At 46.2% G+C, this 20,812-nt stretch overlaps 2 protein-coding genes across 10 annotated transcripts in view; one reads left to right on the plus strand and one right to left on the minus strand.

Moving 5' to 3' along the window:
- The window catches only part of LOC135921704 (ras-related and estrogen-regulated growth inhibitor-like protein), a 60,661-nt gene extending 51,406 nt beyond the window's left edge, over window positions 1-9,255 (plus strand). For both annotated transcript variants that reach the window (XM_065456011.1, XM_065456012.1), the window contains 4 exons: window positions 3,652-3,708; window positions 4,431-4,507; window positions 5,225-5,458; window positions 7,088-9,255. In XM_065456011.1, the coding sequence (XP_065312083.1) occupies window positions 3,652-3,708; window positions 4,431-4,507; window positions 5,225-5,458; window positions 7,088-7,303 (584 nt within the window). In that variant the 3' untranslated portion in view covers window positions 7,304-9,255. The remainder of the gene's footprint in view (window positions 1-3,651; window positions 3,709-4,430; window positions 4,508-5,224; window positions 5,459-7,087) is intronic.
- The window catches only part of LOC135921697 (uncharacterized), a 381,860-nt gene that overhangs the window by 307,728 nt on the left and 53,320 nt on the right, over window positions 1-20,812 (minus strand). The gene's annotated exons all lie outside the window — the stretch shown is intronic.

Below are 20,812 nucleotides of genomic sequence, written 5' to 3' on the forward strand. Positions count from 1 at the left end.
AACAATGGCAGTGAGAATTACGCTGGGGCCGCCTCGCAAAGAGCTTGGAGGCTGGGAAACGTACGATCAAATTGTGTTGTCAGCTTCGAAGAATGTCCACATTTTATCCGTCGGTGGCTCGGCGCGACATAAATGCCACGAAGGACGGTTACCGAAGGTAGTTTCCGTAACCATCCTGTCGAAATGGAGCCTGAAGTCTCGAAAGTTACGACGCGTGTGAGGCACTGGAAATTGGTCAGCAGAATGCTGTCTGGTTTCCGCGTAGGGTAGCATTCTCAGTGTCGTTCTTGAATCACGGGAAGTGGTCAAACCTACCGGAAGTACGACAGGAAAACAGAAGAGCACAACAGCTAAACTGTGGGGAAGAATCAGAAAGTTGAGGTTCCGACTTGAAATTTTTTCAGTAGGATATCGCGGTCTAAATTTCAGTATGGAGAAATCGGACAGCGAGAAATACGTGTATGTCGAAAAAAAAAACCCCTCTCGCATGCAATTATGATACACTTGGGCGACTGTAATAAATTATAGCATGAAGATCGCTTGTGATTTATCCGTCAACATCAACGTATACTTCCCATGCCCAGGGCAATTAATGCGTGTAAACTTAAGATCCTATTATGCCCTAAGGCTGCCTGCAAACTTTTTATGTCCTTGATCAACTGACACTACGTACCCACTCCTCGTAACCTAACTAATTCTGCTTATACTTATAGTGCCTCATCATTTATTATGAAGCGCCACTCCCAGCACATATGAAACAATAACACGAATATATAAGCACTGCATCAAGCACTAAGCTTAACTTATGATTCCTAATCTCTCTGTCACATTACAATCTCGTGGAGGACACATTTGACATATTCTGAACTTGAACCGGCATCAACCCAACTACGGTTCTGATTGCAATAATTTCGAGATCGGCCTGCCAGGAGTTTGTATCGTCACGAGGCCCGGTTGCTATCCTGGACAATGTTACAACATTAAGGTGCGAAGACAGCAAAGGTTAAACTACGTCCAGTTAAGTTAGGCACCTCGAAACTCAGACGAAGCAATGCATATGTCAACGTCAGGTAATGACTGGAGCCAAATTTGATAGATAATAAAGCCATTATATTGTGTGGTTTTGCGCGCTAAAACCCCGGTGTGATTATGAGGCACGTCGTAGGGGGGGACATCGAATTAATTTTGACTAACTGGGGATCATTAACGTGCCCCCCACTGCACGGAGGGCAAGGGCATCCTTGCATTTCGCCTCCCCCCCCCCCCCCCCTCGAAATACGGCCGCAGCAGCGGGGATTTGATCCCGCGACCTCGTGCAAAGGCAAGGACTAATCAGGGGTGATACGTGTCTAGAATGTATGCATCTGTGAACACGGGTGTAATGTGCAACGCGTGAAAAGTTTCTTAAGCTGGTGGCTCCTGACAAAAAATTAAGCAGTTGGAAGTCTGTACCAGCTATCTTTGCCTTTTTTACGTCTGTGTCTATGTGCGGCTCAATTTTAGGCCATCAGCAGTCACACAATGGCTGGGATCGTACAGGTAAAACTGCACTGTACTCAAAAAGGCGGATAACAAGAAGCGCAGAAAGCGGTAATACGCCCTTTCTTCGACGCGGAAAGTGAATGTTTCAGTGCAAATAGACACTAGAAGAAAAGCACGCGTAAGATTTACGCACCATAGCGTACGAGATAGCGTACGATGCACACTGCTACTATAAGGCTTACAACGGACGTACGCAACGCTTGCCTACGTTGTGCGCCGTCTTTTGTTGTTCTATTTGTTCGTGCTCGAACGCTCACTGTGCGACAGCATGAGTACGGAAACTATACTGGGAAGTGCGTCGTTCTTTCGCACCGAAATCTCGCCCTAGCCTGGGCGCACTGGCTTGTCTCGAAGAGTATAAAATCTAGGCTTACGGAGCTGCTAAAGAAAATCTAATCCTACGCGGATACAGCGTGACCGTGCCGCACTATTTCTAGGCAAACTAGGCGCCGACCACGTTTAAGTGAACGAAGGTAACAGAAAGTAAGTTGGGCAGTTGCGCCTGTTTTCGAATCTCGCAGTCACGGTAGACCAGGTGGACCCTCACGGTCCAAGCGAAAAAGCACAGATAAAGCACGTGATGCGTCGCGGTGTTTGGGAAAATTTACGAACCAAAGCAAGCTGGCGCTTGCTGCAAAAAAAGAAGAGGGTGCCCTTTGGACTCCGCAGAAGATTAGGCTAGCGAGCAAAAAGAAGTCGTGCTATTTGAGGGACCCCTTCGGTCCAGGACAGCCGGACAGACAGGTACGTGGCTGCTTTAGCCCACTGTGGCTGTCACTTCGGCGTACGGTCACCAGAACCGCTCGGTAGGACGACTGCGAGGGGCCCTTTTAAAGCCCCATTTTTTTTTTCTTCGGGGGGAACGGGTCGCTTGGAGGGTGGTCCCGAATTGATGATTTTAAGTGGGCGACAAAACGGTCTCGCTTGTCAGTTTAGCAACCTGGGGCCTGGAATAGGTGCTCGACCCGCGCTGTCACCGTCGTCTCGAGACTTTCTGGGGCCGCGAATTTGTTGTCCTATTTGTCCGTTTGTGCTCTATTTGCTCCGTTTAGATCATACGAAGAGGTTAGAGTGGTTGGGAGCAGTGGGAGGCCAAATTGTGGCGAAGTTTTGTGGCATCGCGGAAGCAGAGGCGAGGACAAGTTTCGCCGCGATTAGGCCGAAGCTCAATGCGGATTCCACGATGGTTTCTTTCTCATTTTCTTCCGTCACTCTCTCCCGATATATTTTGTTACATCTTTCCCGTTGTTACCGGACACTGACCTTTCCCCCCGAGGCCGAGTGGGGGAGCGGACTTCCTGGGTGGGTGAAGAAGTAGTGTCGGGTCGTGGTGACGCATCCCGGGGCTTACTCTGTCCTTTGCTGTAGTGGTTGACTCTACACCTCTGTCGGAATAAGCCAGATGCTGCATTTGATTACCACGATATCTGCGAATTGAGCGTTTTCTTGTTTGTAAATCTGAATTGTTCTTTATATAGGTGACCTCACAATAATGGGATGGTTTATGTCTTTTTTTGTCTGGGATGGGAATGCTTCGAAGTTGTGCTTGATATCTATTATTTTGTTTCTAAAGTCATGGCGCTAAGATTCCTGTGTGAACTAGTTGATGAAGGATTTAGTAAATAAGTCGACAATGCATAAGTTTCTTTCGTATAAGGCGTTAATTAGGAGCTCAGTTGTGCACCTCGTTTAGTCAGCGTGATTTCTCGTTGCAATGTCCTTTTTTCTTATCTACAAGGCAAGAATACGTTCCCATATATTCTTTCTGTTGTACGCATGTGCCATGTTACATAAGCGAAGTGTTTTTCAACTCGGCCATTCAGTAATGACTTAATTTTTGGAGTTGCTCATCGACGTGTTGTTTGTTAGCTTGCTTATTTGTTGATGCTAATTAACAGCGACGTCTCCAATCTACAAATTTCTTGCAAAGTTACTCATTCAAAATTTGTCGATGGTGTTGGTTGATTTCATGTTTTAATGTGTCGAATATGTGTAAACTTGTGATTATACATTTTCTAAAACATTTCAATAAAGTTCCATCAACTGCTTATGAATGAATAGCTGTGAACCTTTCTGAGCTTCCTTTCTTGTTCTTTTCTTTTTGTGCAGCTGTCACGGTGCGATACCTCACAAAGCGGTACATAGGAGAATACAGCTCAAGCAAAGGTGAGTAGCATTGCGTCTATTGCTTTGGACATTTTCTTTCTTTATCGGAATATGCATGAGGTGTGTTTCGAACAGGCAGTTTATAATATACTTCGGTTACGCTAACTTAAAAGCTAGAATTTTTGCGAATAAATTGCTAGTGTCCTTTTAATGTGCGATATTTAAGAATTAGGAAAGCTAAGGTAAATATAGAAGTGGTTCCGACAATTTTGCCCTAGTGGCAGACAGTTTACCAGAACGAAAGATATTGTTGCGATACAAGCTTCGGTTTATTTTAAGACTTTTTGTAGTATCTTTTTTTTTAATAAGAGCTTGGTTCGCGTAAACAACTATTGCAAAAATGCAGGCACCAATGTCTATGTGAGGTGTGTCAACGTTAATTCGCTCCTCACCGCACCATTAAAAGTGGTTCTGCGAGGACAGCAAAATAATCTGTCCACCGACAACCGCTTCCAGTACAGGGAAAAATTAATAATAGGATGCTCTGTCTAAATAGACATGGCATGAAAAGAAACTGCGCAAATGAAAAAAATGCAATGTGCTAAACATTTAGATGTCATAAAGGCATTCCACGTCACTTCTGATAAAGGCCGGAAGGTTTGGTTTCACGAATTCTATTACAAAGATCGAACAAACTGCTTGCTTTACTGAACAAACTACCCGACTCAGCACGTCTGCACTGTAAGATGCTCATACATTCTTATGGCATTTCTCTTTCACAGACATGCTGTACCGGCACAACGTGACATTTGACAACGTGGCGACAGACGTCGAAATACTGGACTCGTCGTGCTGCATGGTGAGTGTTCCGAGAAAGATGTATCGCCTCCCCTCATCCTTTCCCCAAGATGCACACACGCAAACACACACACACACACGCACGTGCAGAAATGCGCAAGTAGCGCCACTTGTGGTATGCGCAGATTGAAATTAACCTCGCACCTCTGGAATCGTCCGTGCAACGGACGAGACGCCAGGCTTGTCGGTCTTCTAGACAAGTACAGTTTTGACAATTCATTGGGCTACGGTGAGCGTCATTGGCGAATGACCAGTCCGCGAAAACACATCTAACACTTGAAAGGTGGTAAATGGTTCCAGCATGTTCGTCCACCTATATTTACTTAAAAACAACGGCGCTCGACGCTGAAGAAACGTTGAATCTCGCCATTCCGGCATTACCTCGACTCATTATAAAAATGTAACGGATATTCTTCCATTTGTTCACGAGTGAGGAACTGTCTTTTCTAGAGTGCATGTTTGGAATAAGCCACATGCTCTGTGGTGGATTGATCGATGGATTGATCATTCTCGAATTCATTCATCCCAGAGCCGAATGATCATCTGATCAGATAGTCTTTCATCGAGCAATTAATTGAACGAGGACTCACTGATCTCACTCAAAACTTTGGCTGTGCGGAGGGCCGCGCCACTGTTCTTTTCTAGCTCATCTTGACTGCTTACGCTACATGTGGCGAACAGCACGCACTTACAGTGTCGTCGCTTGCCGATCACACAGGTGACGGGCTGCCTGTACGACCACATCACGTGGGCCGACGCGTTCGTGCTGGTGTACAGCATCTGCGAGCGGTCCAGCTTCGACCATGCGCGAGCCCTCCTCGAGACCCTTGTGGCGGTTCGAGGGGCCCGCTCAGCGCCCATGATTCTGCTCGGCAACAAGCGAGACCTGGAGCACTGCCGCCAAGTGGGCGTCGATGACGGCCACGAGGCGTCGCTTCATTTCCACTGCCAGGTAATCTTAACGCACATTGATAACGCAGTTAGCGGTTTTCTCGGTCCTGAGTCGTGTGGCTAATAAGGAATTAAAAATTTATGGGGTTTTACGTGCCAAAACCACTTTCTGATTTTGAGGCACGCCGTAGTGGAGGACTCCGGAAATTCCGACCACCTGGGGTTCTTTAACGTGCACCTTGAATCTAAGTACACGGGTGTTTTCGCATTTCGCCCCCATCGAAATGCAGCCGCCGTGGCCGGGATTCGATCCCGCGACCTCCGTGCTCAGCAGCCTATCACCATAGCCACTGAGCAACCACGGCTGGTTGGAAATTTACTCAGTACTGTACACAATGATGAGATATTTCCATCCTGCTTTCTCGTGAAGCAATAAGAAAGGAAATAATAATCGCAATGCTACTCCTTATGTCCGATAATGGTAAGAAAGTAACTGCGGTGCACTATTTATGAGCGTTGAAAGCTGTTTAGGAGTATTATAGAAAAATGCAAATATGTGTATGTGTATTTAAAGAAGCACCGTAGAAACGTGATTTTCTCGCAAAGGCATCACTGCTGATCGTTCTTCCAATGGACAAAATCCATCAGTTGTGCCCGAGGAATAGGCGCTCTTTACTGTGGTCATATTGACTTAGTAACATGATGGACTTGGTAAAGACGAGACATTATCTAGATCTACAGTGGAGGGGGCAAACACATAGAAAACGTGTAATGCTGTGTGTTATCCCAGCATTTAACTGTCGTCCCACCCGATAACGCAACTAAATTTTACAGTAATACAGACCAACTAACCCAAGCTACATTATTGCAGTGGACAAAATTATAAATTGAAAGACGTTGCCGATATTATGAGGGCCTACAGCAGGACCTATCCGTCGTTGCAGCTTGAATTACATAAACCGTCTGTAATTAACTTCCTCCTGTAAGTGGGATTTATTTTTTCCTGGTGCCTGCCGCGTAGTTTCCAAAACTATGTATTACGCCATTTTTGTCGATATAATAAAACTTTCTTTATAGGCCCTATGAAATGGTTGTTATCTGTTCTGAATGTGCAGGCATAGGGGGTATTTGTTTTGTTATAATTTGTCCTAAGTTTGTACCACGTTGTCTGTTATAGCGCGCCTGTGTCTTGTAAATATGCTTCTTTTATAATTTTAGCTCTGGACATGGGCCTGAATGCGCCCTTTAATGATTAATAAGTGGAATAAAGCTGGTAACGCATAACTTGTCTCGTGTACGCAGGCGTAGCATCCACCCCTTGCTAGTTGTGAATCCAGGGTGGCATCGAAGGCAGAGAGAGGGGTTAGAAGGAGGACACTGGGGTTTAAAATAGTGCGCTGTGCTTTCGGCATGCTTAAAGGCACGCCTGACTATGCACCTAATATCGCCAGTGCGGGAATGTTCTGCTCGACTTATATAAACCTCGAGTCACAATCGAATCATGTGTCACAAAGAGTGCCCACTTGTCTCGGGGATGTTCGGTGCTACAGGTCCCATCCGTTGAATCCACCAGTGTACAGTGCATGTATGCCGCGTAGAAAACGCAACGCTTACGCGCACGAGAAACTGTCACGCTTTGCTGACATACCGAACTCTAAAACTCTCTATCCTTGTTTTTTCCCACCTGCAGTTCTACGAGGTGTCGGCGGCCGAGAACTACGTGGGCGTATCGCTGGCCTTCCAGAGCTTGATCCGCGAAACGAGAGCCTTGCAGGCACTCAGGACTCTGCCAATACGCCGCAAGGCGGGCGCCGCCATGACAGTGTCGAAGATGATCGGCATCGTATTCGGCAAGTCGCACAAGTCCAACCGAAACGGAAAGAAGAGGCCCTCTTTGTCCATTTGAGACTCGGCAGAATGGGTGGCGACCCGTTCAGCTCTTGATTAAGTTGTCCTTCTTCGTTCCGTTGGGCTGCCGAGAGGCTCGCTGCGGGCGCGTTTGTGATGTGTTGGTGAACGGTGGGACTGCCAGAAGGCAAATTCGACAAACTCAACGGCTGCACGATTCGGCAAATGGTGGAACCATTGTGGAACAATGAACTACGTTGGGGACTTCGAGAGTGCCCGACAAACAATTCATTTGTGATGTGGGCGCGACAAGTAGTGTTTACCAAATAGAGCCCCGGTGACGTCCTGTTAGCCACGATAGTTCCGAAACTGCACAGAGCAGCGTGAACGTGACTGGTGTGTATACAAACATGAGGAACACGAGTGTAGCGCCTGAGATTCGTGGCACTTTGTGAGCGGACAATGACTGAGACTGGAGGGAAGTGATCGTTGCTGGAATACTGCCCGAACGTTGCTGACTTGTGTGTACCATGCTTCGGTTGGCTGTGTTGTGGACGTTTTTGCCATGATAAACGCTCGGTGTTCTGCGCCCAGCTCCAATATGGTAGCGACAGCGTACCAACAGCTCGAGCAGTACCTTCAAGATTCGTGGGTGGCCCTGAGGTCTCGTGTAAATTTGAACTTCAGTGTTGAGAGACGCTGACACATTGTGAAAGTAAGCGGATGAGTGTTCTGGTGAACTGTGTGTGATTTACGTGTTGTGATGTGTAGTGTTCACAATGCTGAATAGCGTGACGAATTACCCTGTTCATGTTCCATCTGCAGTGGCTATGCTTGCGTGGTCTGCAAGTATGTTTGGTCTCATAATGGCAGTTCGTGAGGTATCCTGCATTTCGGCTGTGGTGAACTGTGGCAAATCGTGAAGAGATGGTGGACGAGACAGCCCCTCTCTGACCTGCAAGTGGAGCAGCGAAAGTTGCGGAAACCCTTTGCAAGGACTGCTGGTGACGAATTCTTTTAAATGAATAGCCGTCTTTCTAAAACGCACTCCATTGCAAAGCACCTGACAAAGAATTCACCCATTACCACCGTGAAAAGGTTTCACCAGTGTGTCCCATTGTTCATGGCAGTCCCAGTGGGATAAGTGTGGGATAATGGGGTTAAATTTCTCATGGTTTCGCGACTGCATTTTCAAGCTTCCAGCTTCCTCCATAATTTCTGTCGGGATCGACGCCTATTGAACTGCTGACGCATTTTTCTTTCTTGAACTGCTTTAGTGAATTCTATTTGCAAGGCTACAAAGTAGTGATTGCAGATTGTGATATTGTGATATTATTATATGAGAACGGTGGTAGTAAAGCTGATTCAATTCAGCTGCTTGCCAACTTGAAGCAGTGAAAAAGAAGTGGAATATCCGATGTTCACTCATGAACATGCTTACCACTAGTTTCAGGCATGTACACACGAGGGGAAAGCAGCTGCAACTTAGCGCGCGCTGTCTGAAGCTTTGGAAGTTACTGAAGCCAAATACGCAGCGTCCTTACGGTGCTTCGAGGTTCAAATCCCCGGTTACTTCACCTTCCAAAAGCAATTGGGATCGACGCAGCCCCTGCCAATTTATTGGGAACCACATTGCCGGAAACATGGCTTGGCTGTTAAATAGAACAAATGTTCTAAAAAATTAGAATCAGAAAAGCTCATTATCATAGTAATTGCTTGGCATCAATAACAAATAAATTTATTCCACGGTTAACAATTTTTATCTTCAAGGTCAAGCCTAAATAATTGCACCTCACTTCTGTACAGAATCGGTATGATATATTAAAGATACATTGACGACACAACACAAGGAATTAGCTAGAGATATCGTTCTCACCTCGCACCTGTCTCAATTACGCAACCTCACCAGCGACTGGAACGAACGAGTCTTGCACTTTGTTTCTGCCCGAATATACAAAGAAGCCATGCAAAATTAGCGGGCGTTGCTTTATATCTGAGGGCAAGTCTTTACATCTAAGGATGTTCAAATAACAATGAAGCTGAACTAGAGCACAAACTGCGGCATTTCCGCACACTTAGTTGTAAGTTAAGGTACTGCATCGTGTTACTGTGTTCACAAATACATTACAACTGACCAATCAGAGAGATTCATCGCTTTTTGAAACTGCATTTAGGGCGTCACGCCCATTGAGGAGCTTCCAGTGCTGCTCGTATTCTCATCGGATCGTTCATTGATTGACATTGAAACAAGTGATCTCAGATAAGCATTCCATGTTTCACTGCCAGGAAGGTATCGTGTGCATTGATGAATGCTATTTACCATAAGCTTAATTCGCACATATGTTTTTACGTGGAGACAGAGATAGCTAACGCGTATATCTGCATAATAGCTGAGGCGGAATTATGAATCACCAGTGCCAAAATGACGTGTTCTCCTCTGTGAATAGACTTCGAGAATATACAGACTACATTTCATTTTTCGTTTCACAGGGTTGCTTCTCCACGTGACAGGCATGTTGTGAGTGCCATTCTGTCTTGTCAGATCTATGCAATATATTGTCTAGTGTGTATATCTCGCGTGTGGTCTTGAGTTTGTGTTGACTTCAAAGATGCACGTGTATTTATGAAGACGAAGCCTTTCCAGGAGGCGCCATATAATAAAATGTGACGAGAGTACTTCTGACTTTTGTGTTGTCATCTCTGTGCACAGTTGAGGTTTCGCATGTGACAGTCTATGGCCTGCAATACAAGTCCATCGAACGGGAAGTATGCACACAGCACCATGAGTGGTCACGAGACACTGCCATGTAAACGTGATTCAGCTTCCTGGTAAGCTCGAGACTCTGTAATTGGCTTCGGCCGAACAACATTGCCTTCACCAGCAGCCTACTTTGCCGCATTACTCTAAGCATACTTGGTGAGAACGCAGTCCTACCAGAACGAAGACAATTCGAGAAACACAGGACAATCGCTGACTTGCAACTTCAGGGACGAACTGAGTTGTAAGCCCGCGCATGTACTGTGTCTTTTTTTGTGTGTGTTCATTTGTACTCATCCTACCCGCGCTGTGGTATCATGACGTAAGAACCAACTCAATGGCAAAAAAGGTTTAACTGGACTAAACAACAATCATTTATTTGGTAACTGTCCTGCGTTAGAACCAGTGAAACGTCTTTCGCTGTTATGTCCAGCATATAGAGGTGAAATCAGCCATTTTACGAGAAAGAGCTCAGATTTTGGAAGAATCGCTCCAGTTAGGAAGAATGCAAGTGTCCCCTGCGTTGCCCTTCAAGACAATTTCATGCTATAGATTTGGTGTTCTTTATTCTGCAGGAATGGTCAGGCGCACCGGAAGTGTTGTGCGATTTCTTCAAAACCAAAGGTAGCATACAGTATCTGCACATTTGTGCGCAGTGAGACAGCAAGACCGGCGGCCAGCTCTGTGCTGTCACCAGCGTCGAGTTGTGCCAAAGAGCCAGCTCGCCCACCGGGCCACATGTGTAATTGGTCGCCGGGAATAACCCACACTGTATGACCGGATTGCCTGAAATTCATCAAAGATAGGAGGGGAGGGTACGGGAGAGAGTGCCCCAGGGCCTGCCGACCGGTAGATAAACTATAGCTCTCATTAGAGGCTCATTTATCACCAAGTCCCAATAGCCAAGAGCACTGTCCGTTCAGCCTGAGGCGGTGTAATCAAAAGGCGCTTTAATCACCACCATGTCGCAATCCGTTTACGAACTCAATTTCAACGTAGCCCCCCGCTTCATGACCACATCGAGACAAACTGATATTAGGCTGGCTATGAATATTTGAAAATGAAAAACAAACAAAGAAAAAAAAACGAACATAATTTTATAAGGAGGTTGTGGTTTCGTGAGGATGCACCTCCGGGATCATTGCGAAGGTTTTTTTTTCCTCCGAATGCAAAGGAATTTTTTTCCCGTGTGGTTTACGGTGTTGTGTGAATAAATTTGGAAAGGCGCCTTTAACATTCCTTGAATAATTGCCCGGGTTCCTTCTACCGTCATTAGGCAGCAGTCGCCGTGTAAAAGCAACAGACACACACACACTCATGGACGCACACACATGCACACAGATTTTGGGGAAAAGAAGTTTAACATTACCTTTGTAAGTGTAATGAAGAAAAGGGGTCGCGGGATCAGGGTTCGGATTGCCATCACATCATGTGGCATTACGTTGGCGGGGAATATATTTTCTTGTTTTGTTCTTTATGGAGAGGCACAAGAGTGTATGGGGCTATTACACTTTATTTCAATGACTTATACAAATCTGCCTAGTTTCCAATTTTATCACTTCATGTAACACATTACGAGATATTTATATATTTCTTGAAATACAAACATAATATAAATATGTACTGCAGAGGTAGATCACAAATATTCTTCTACAATGCAGCATAAGCATCACGTCATTACGAAGAAAATGTCAATGCATCTTGCAACAAAAGAGCGCTGCCCTTTTATATATGAATTGCGAGACGCAGCAAATGTAAACACTCGTATGGGCAATACCGTTTGCCAGGTCATTACTACGTTCCAATTTAAGGATTTCGCCACATGCATTGAGATCATGTACGCAGCTTTATTGTGTGTTTCCGAAGTAAAACTCACCAGTCAGCGCTTTAGCTGCATAGCCTACTCAGGCCAGATAGAGGGCCCGATATGCTGCACGGTATTGTAGCTCGTACTCTAATCATCATCTTCATCATCAGCCCACTTTATGTCCACTGCTGGATTAAGCCTCTCCAATTACTCCTGCCCTGTGCCAGCCGATTGCAACTTGCGTCTGCAAATTTCCTAATTTCATCACCTCCATCTAGTTTCCTGCAGTCCTACACTGCGTTTCCCTTCTCTTGCTACCCTATCTGTAACTCTAATGGTCCACCGGTTATCTAACCTGCACATTACATGACCTCCCCAGCTCCGTTTTATTTTTCTCTTCGTGCCAATTCGCATATTGGCTAGCCCCGTCTGCACTCTTATAGCACTCTTGTAGTTATCCGCAAGACTTCGCGGGTATATTTTGCACGGCGTGAAAATACAAGTCTATTGAAAAGTGTTTGACCCCTAAAACAGTCTTATGTAAATATGACTATTTATGTTGATAACACCAACAGCTGTTCGGGCTTCGATGAGTAGTTTTTCGTCAAGCTTCCATGTAGCCATCAATTTCATTGAAAAAATCCACAGCTGCAATATACACCAACCCACGATTCAGTGCCAGCTTCATCTGCTGTTTGTTTGCTAAGGATTGTTTGCATCTGCTGTCTGTTTGCGGCACCGCACAGCATGCGGTGCCGCAATTACCTGTGAATCGCTGGTGCATATTTTGTAAATACTGATGTTAACTTTGAACCGAAAACATTCAATACGGCTCTACTTCGCCAAATGTGCTTGCAATTTTGTTACACGGCTAACACTATTCCACTTAAAGGTCCCCTCGCCAGGGTCCATTGGAAATTTCGGCAACACACTGGCTGTTGTAAGGCGCCTTATGGGGATCGTTTTATGGACATCATTTTTCAAGCTGGTTAATTAGAGGTGATGGAAGAAAGTGAAACGCCACTTTAGCGTGCCATCACTAGGCGAGCTTCACTGCCGTCGTAGACAACATCCCCCTTTGCTTCGACTAGCGTCCGCAAGCCACCTTGCTACCCTGCTTTCTCTCGTACCGGGGCCGAGCAGTAACGTCATGCTCACGTTTTTTGTTTGTTTGTTTATTTGTTTATTGACATAACAATTCTTAAGAGCGGTTCGTCTTGGTGCCAAGGCAAAAGGCGGCACTAAAAGCCACCTGAGTAGGCCTTTGACACGAGACAGCATGCGCAACACATAACATGAGCGCAACATGCTTCAAAACACACTGCAATATATCAACCACACACAAATAAAAATGCAAGTACAGAGTATCAAACACGATAAAGCAAGATAAGGAAGAATGACAGAATTAGTCGTCAACACTTCATCATCAACAAGACACATAACTATTAAGGCCAATGGACTACAATTGGATTGAAGAGAACAAAATAAATGTACAACGAAAATACAACTAGACTACATTACAACATGACTAGAATCGCCTCGTTGCATTTGTTATGCTTATTTCCCTTCCTTCCTGAGCGACGCACTTCAGTGGCCCATTGGATGATTTGCCCAAGTCGTGTGCCATGAAGCCGGTTACGTTGCAAGCAGCTCGTGTTACGTAGATGGAATTGTGCGTGTGAACTAGACTCTCACTGGAAGCAGGGCTTGGATTCCGTTTTCCAAACAATGTATGGTTCTTGCGTTTTGCCTGGCTTACAAAGCCGTATTGTCACTCTAAGAGCTGCATTCCTGCCCTTCCATAGTTATAATCTACTAGAAAAGCCCTCAAACGTTTCTCTTCAATGTCCCTCTAAGGTAAAGAACGTCAGTTAGAAATGCTAATGTGGAAATGTGGACCTTTTGTTATTCTAAAAGTGTTTGTTATAAACACATCAGAGATCGGAACGCATTCTCCATGCCTAGTACATATGCTTGGCAACAAGAAAAGAATGATGAAGCTGATAAATGTGCGCTGTATATCGGCGGAACTTCATACAATTGTTTACAGCAATTTAGAAAAGTCACGCTTTCATGCTAACACTATAACCCTTGCTCCTTTTCTATTGTATGGTGTTAAGAAAGGCCAGTTGCGGACGTATGAATAAATACCTCTGGGTCAAAGGTTTCAAACACGTTTCAGGGCCTATCGTTATATCGGTAAACTAAACAGCAATCTCGATCCGATCGCTTGCTTATTACACGAAATTCCTCCTTGTTTATACGTTCACGAAGAACGCGACTAATTACGCACTGAAGCCCATAAGGACAGGAATAAGTCTTTGTTGAGAAGGGTGGGAGAGCCTGTCAGAACCGGTACGCATAGCCTTGTGATTGATAGGAAAGTCTTTACCATGCGAGAAAATTAACGTGCGCCATCACGCTTCGTGGCATTAAAAGGTTGGGTTGAAGATATATGAGACAGATCGAGGGAGGAGGGTAGAGGGTGTTATGGCTGCATGACCACTCGCAGCTCTGTGGTGCAGCACTTCCATGCGGCATTAGCATGAAATTTTTTGCGTCTCATTGGTTGCAAAGTATGCGGTGCTCGTTCACATCCGGGTAATTGTGTGAATTATGTGCGAGCTCTTAACGATGATTATCGCGAACTTAGACAAGTGCCCTAGGTAAGAAATGAATTATTATTGAATAATAGCAGGCTGCTCTCGCTAGGTGTCGCAAATATCTGTAATTATGGAGTTACTTATAGTATTCTAGCACTTTACTCGTTTTTTTTTCTGGACGCATAGCTGGCAACAAAATTTTCACATAGGGGTACAGATGGGCCAGAGGACAGTCATATATTCTGACAAGTTTATTAATACGTAGGCAAAGATGAACGTACACCACCTAATACGGCACATGATGCCTCATACTCGTTCCGACGTTGTCATTCCATTTTTGTCGTCTCAATCACGTCATGCTTTCGACGTCATGCCTTCTACACCGAGCCATTGTGCCAAGTTTTCTAATAGTTTCGACCACCAGCTAGGTGATCGTGGTCGAGAGGCCGTCATGGTCTTTCCATCCTTGTCATTTCAGCTTTGTCACGTGTTTCTCGTGATGCCGCAATCGTCACGCCTTCTAAGCCGAGCCAGTGGGCAAGTTGTCTAACAGCTTGGGTCACTATGTACGTACTCGTGGTGGTGGCGCCTTCGTCGTAATTGCAACGTCGCCATTCCAGCTTGGTCAATCACCTCTCGTCATGATATTGTCTCCCCCCCCCCCCCCCGCCCTCGGTCGTCATGTCATCTTCATATTACAGGCTTCGTGATACAGAGATCGTTACTCCATTGTGCTCATAGACTTATCGTCATCCGATTGTCATTATACTGTTGTCATACCATCAGTGTCGCGCGTTCGTCGTCATACCGTGCTCGTGATGTCATCGCAGTCGTTCAGTCGTCGTCATTCTAACTTCGTTTTCCAAATGCAGTCATCTTCACACCGTCGTCCTATTACCACTGTCGCTATGTGGTCATCGTCCCGCTGCCGCTTTATTATTGTCATCATTTCCGTGGTCATCCCATTGGCATACTGGCTTCGCCATTCCATCGGCTTCCGTCCTTCTTCGTCATTCTATCGTAATTATGATGTCGTCATGCAATCGTGATCACGCCGCCGTTTTCATCCCATCGTCATAATGACGTCATCGTCGTCATACTATCGTCGCCAATCCATCCTTGCCGTGCCATTGTCCTGATTAGAGCTCCGTCATCCGGTTGTCTTCATACCGTAATCGTCAAGCCATCGTCCTTATACAGGCGTCATCATTCAATTGTTCTCACACTGCCTTCGTGGTGCCGTCACCGTCACGCCTTCTAAGCCGACGCAGTGGGTCAAATTGTCCAACAGGTTGGGTCACTAGGTATGTGCTTGTGGTGGTGACCCACCACCACCAGCGCCTTCGTAGCGGTTAAACCTTCGTAGTGGTTAACCGCAACGAAAGCCCATTCCTGGAATACGGAACGATTGTTTTGGAAATAGCAAGTGCGCTTCCTGCGGCCGGCGCTCATCCTCATGCTGGCGAGGTGACCGCGAGTGCTCTGGGTTGTCGAGCGACCTTTCCTTTTTTTTGAGTACTTGGGGCACGTGACCCCATAAACACTCGTTTAGTTGGCAAGCACGTGTTTAGTGCAATTGGAAGTCCTGACAAAACAGCGAGCTTTCACCTTCGCCGTAGTTGTTTATAGTTTCCTATCGTTGATATATAGTGATTCGCCTATCAGGCAAGACTGCACCTCCTTTGCATTCTTTCTGGTCTGTTGTTAACATGCTCTTCCATGCTACCAATGAAAGACAGCCGACGGTGGGATTTCGCTTGTGCAGAACGAATTTACACGTATCTAGGCACAGAGAATTACGAAGTGCTGCAAAAGGCGGGGCATAATCTCGTATGGCAGAATTCATTAGCCCTACATCCTAATGAAGCCAATGTCCATGTCCCGGCTTTCTTTTATCGAGATGACGCCGTTCCGTAAGCAGCGGCCTCAGTAGTCGAAGATGTAAGCCGTATGGTTTCGGGCGCGTGACCCGGCCGACAGCTGCTCTCAAGGTTGCCATACGTGAATCATTGGCACGATCACTAATTACGACCTCACGCCGGGACGAATCATTGTGACCCCTTGCGCTTGTCCCCGTACTCGTTGCATGGTGCTCGTGACGCTGGCGCTGACGATTATGCAAAGGCATGGTGGGCTTGTGTTGAGGAGAGACCCACTAGCTTAGTCCCATGATAGAACTTTCTCGAAACGAAAGGTTGGAAATACTTCGCAACTCGAAGCCGCGGTAGGTCAGTGGATCAGTGCATGGTGTTGCCGATCAAGAAGCTACCGTTTCGCCTCTCGGCTTTGGGGGCCAGAATACAAGGGGGGTAGGTGGTAAGAACGCTCCTTTAACGATATTTATGTGAGCGTCGAAGGAAGCCAGATGGGGAAATTAAGCTGTAGCTTTCCAACAGGGTGTCTCTCAAAGGCAGTTCTGTGATCCCATGCCTGTTAATGGCACATAAGCGAAGAGGATGGAACATTCAGAATGGTTTGGTTGATTCAATTACCACTTACTTTCACGAGGAAGCCCAAGTTACCAGCACCGATTTAGTGGGTAATAGTACTTGCAAGCTACGACAAACTTAACATGCTGTCCGGTGCACGTTGTAAGCATGCGAAGTAAACATGCCATGGCATGTAAATCTTTGTTCTAGGAGGGTACAGTGATCACTGACGGCCAACCCTAATATCTGAAACACCGTGGGTACACGCCCCTTCTCTGTATTCTCCGCAAGGGAGAAGAGCAGTCTGTAGCAAAAGCCTGCACATTAGGATAGTCGAGAGTGTTGCCTTAGTCAACGAGTTCAGAATATTACTGTTGAGGCTATCTTTTTCAGTCACCGATTTCACGTAACAAAACGCAGCAACGCTGCATGTGTCATCTTTTACTAAAAAAAAATTTTCCGTGCCCAAAAAATGTCACACGCCTGCGCGGCACATGGCATGTTACTTGGTGCAATAATATGCAACTACAAGGAAAGTGTGCACGTATCCGACGCGCATGTCGCATCGCCTGACTCCTTGAGCGCTAGGGCGCATGTATAGGACATGTTTCCGTAGCGACTAGCAAGCGCTGGCCTGGTGCAGGGGTAGAGTAGCTGATTCCCGCGCAAGGTACCCGGGTTCAATCCGGGCGGGAGTTGAGTATTTTTAAATGCGAAGCATTTTTTGGCGAACATATGCCGTTTTGACAGCATCTATCTAGCCGCCTACGTCTTGGTGCTCTCAAGGTCATTTCGTTAACTTGGTATGTACCAAAATTGGCCTAGTATCACACGAGTGAATGACGAACATAAATGATAGGTCGTGATATGCATGTCATGTAGGTCATGAAACAGCCGCCTACGTCTTGATATGTACCAAAATTGGCATAGTACGACAAGAGTGTATGACAAACGCAAATGATCGGTCATGATAGGAATCTTGTGACATGTGTGTGATTTAGGTCTTGTAACAGCCACCCTCGCCTTGGTGCTGTCATGGTCGTTTTGTTAAATCGGTATGCACCAAAACTGGCATAGTATGACAAAAGTGTATGACGAACATAAATGATAGCTAATGACATAATTGTCATGACATGCGTGTCATGTAGGTCATGAAATAGCAAAATTGTAGCAAAATTGGCTTAGTATGACCAGAGCGTATGGCGAACATAAAAGATAGGTCATGACATGCGTGTCATGTAAGTCATGAAACAGCTGCCTACTGCTTGGCATGTACCAAAATTGGCATAGCAGGAGAAGAGTGTATGCCGAACATAAATGATAGGTCATGACATGAATGTCATATAGGTCATGAAACAGCCACCTACGTCATAGTGCTCTCATGGTCGTTTCGATAACTTGTTAGGCTCCCCGCACACTACTTAGCGTAATATCGATTCCCACGGGGAATAGGATCTGCCAGCTTGTTTTTCTCATTCCTGGCGATTGCTGCGACGAACACCGGCGGCGGACCACATCGTCAGCCGAAACGGCTTTTGCTATCAGCCCATAATAACTTACGCTGAAATGGTGTTGTCAGGTACTCACACCAATTTTGATGTGTCTGATGCCAACAATTCTTCGTTCTCGCTTATGCAACACCACTTCTCCACCCCCCCTACCCTCAACTTCGAGAAGCGCTTCACATCGAACATTTTTGCAAAATGTTTTGTATTAATGAAGATAGAAGCAAATGAGATAATAGGACATCTGGTCATTCATATTTAAAACAGCGCCAGTACCAACTAGCTCGCACCCAAGCCCTTCTGAAGAGATGTGGTGCCAAGAAGTAAGCCACCGTACAGCCACCAGCTGTACTTTGCCGCTGGCGTGACCAACGTCACGCCAGCGGCACATCATGTTTACGCGCAAGCCAAGATCACGTGGTGTTGTCTGTAAATGTGCAGGAGCCGAGGACTCATAACTGCTGTTCACAGCAGCGTATTCACATGGGCTGGTTGGTTCACACTAGCAACCTAGACGCACAAATCACATCGTTCAATCTTGAACATGCTGCCCTTATGCCATTGTCGTCATTGCGTCTTCGCCATACGGTAATCGCCATGCATTCGTGGTAGCACCAACGCCATGGTGCCTTCGTGGTCGTGCTCAAGCTTCGTCTTGCGACTCGCATCATGCCGCTGCCGTCACGTTATCGTCATCAAACATTCCTCCTCAACCCATTACCGACATGCAGTCGTGGTCATGCTGTCGTCGTATATCGTCATCATATCAGAATCGTTACATCATTGTCATGAAGCTTTCGTCGTTATACCGTCTTGACCAGCGACGTCCGTTCTTCTTCGTTGTTCGACGTCATTCAGTCGTGATCCTGCCACCATCGTTGTGCTACTGCCGCTGTCGTTCCATCCGCTCCGTTCCGTAGTTATGCTGCCGTCATTCAACTGCGATGATGCCGCCGTTGTCAGGCCGTCGAGTGTCATAGCAAAGTAGCCGAATCGCCTATACAGTGCGTGCCTCGTACAGCCCAAACAAAGGCAAATCTGAGAATGTCTACTGTAGATTGTAAGTAAGGGTGTCTTTAAGTAATACTGTCTATCGCATCACATTGCTTGAGTGTTCATCGCCATTAATGTCGACAGTCATCGCCAAGTGGGATCTGCCGGAATCGGTTACGTTCCGGTTGACCTCACGGACTTCCTTGTTTCTTTTATACCGTTCTCTTACTCATAGTCACCTAAGAGCAATTATTATCTAAAAAAAGTATATATACGGTGAACAAACAATTAGAAGCGACTAATCCTTGGCTGTGTCAGCCACAAGTAGGGCGTTCGGCTGCGACCATCGTCTTCTAAGCGTGCTGTTTTCTGGGCTATGGGCTTAACCTTTCCAGTCACCATTGAACATAGGCTCTCTCTCTCTCTCATTATATCTCTCTCGCCTTTCCCAATAAGCTTTACTATAGCTGTGAGTTTTAAAGCGGAACAAGCACATTGAAGGTGCCCGCTCCACTTCAAAGCGCCCGATTCGCGTTCCTAGTGAACCGGCTTCCTGGGCACGAATCACGCGTTACGCAAGGACACTTTAGGGTCGTAACTTTTCTGCCGATCTACATCTTTGAGCGGGTACGCGCACAGAAAACTAACCGTTCGCGTGGGGTCACGAAGCAGGCGTGTTCGGTCGTGAGCTCGAGCTGTAAGTGGGCAAACGGGTGCCTTTCTTTTCCATTTTGCCTCCTGTCTTTACAAATGTTTACATGTTTATTACTGTCGTCGTTGTCGGGGCTGACCTAACCTGTGCGGAATAACGGAACTAGATCCAAAGCATCCTACAATCCCGAACCCCCTTTGGCGGATCTGGGGCCTTATCTGGCGTCGAAAGATCGTAAAATGCTCACCCCATGCAGCTGTCGGATTAAGCTCATGAACGCGGGTCCTGTTCGCTTCAGTATATGTTATTGCTTTTAAATTGTGACATACTGCAACGAATGAAAAATGGGAAAAGTGTGCCAAGATCCGCCACTGCGCCACCCCGGCCCTATTCGGCCTCTTGCAAACGTTTTCGTCATGATGCGAGCTCTGCGTCGCCAGCTTGGAAAGCACGCACCAGGATGTCCCACCATGTTCCCATGCCTCCCTGAACACATGATGATGATGATGATGGTTATGATGACGACGATGACGACGACGACGGTGACGATGTTAAGATATCACGGCAGCTTCCGCTGCTTCATCGTCGCACTTTTAAAAGAGAGGGAATTCAATAGGTCTTGCCGATACCCGTCTGCTCATCTCCTACTCTACGGTGTACGCATTCGACAGCAACTTGGTCTATAGGGTGCGTCGACCTATGTCAAGCCTTTCTTCTGGCTTTTTGTTGACGCACCTTACATCCTCATGATGATGATGTTGAAGAAGTAATTGAATTGAATTGAATATCGTTGCGACGCAGCAGCACTATGATGCTTGTG

The sequence above is a fragment of the Dermacentor albipictus genome, chromosome 10 (assembly GCF_038994185.2).
Source record: "Dermacentor albipictus isolate Rhodes 1998 colony chromosome 10, USDA_Dalb.pri_finalv2, whole genome shotgun sequence".
In the NCBI taxonomy this organism is placed as follows: domain Eukaryota; kingdom Metazoa; phylum Arthropoda; class Arachnida; order Ixodida; family Ixodidae; genus Dermacentor; species Dermacentor albipictus.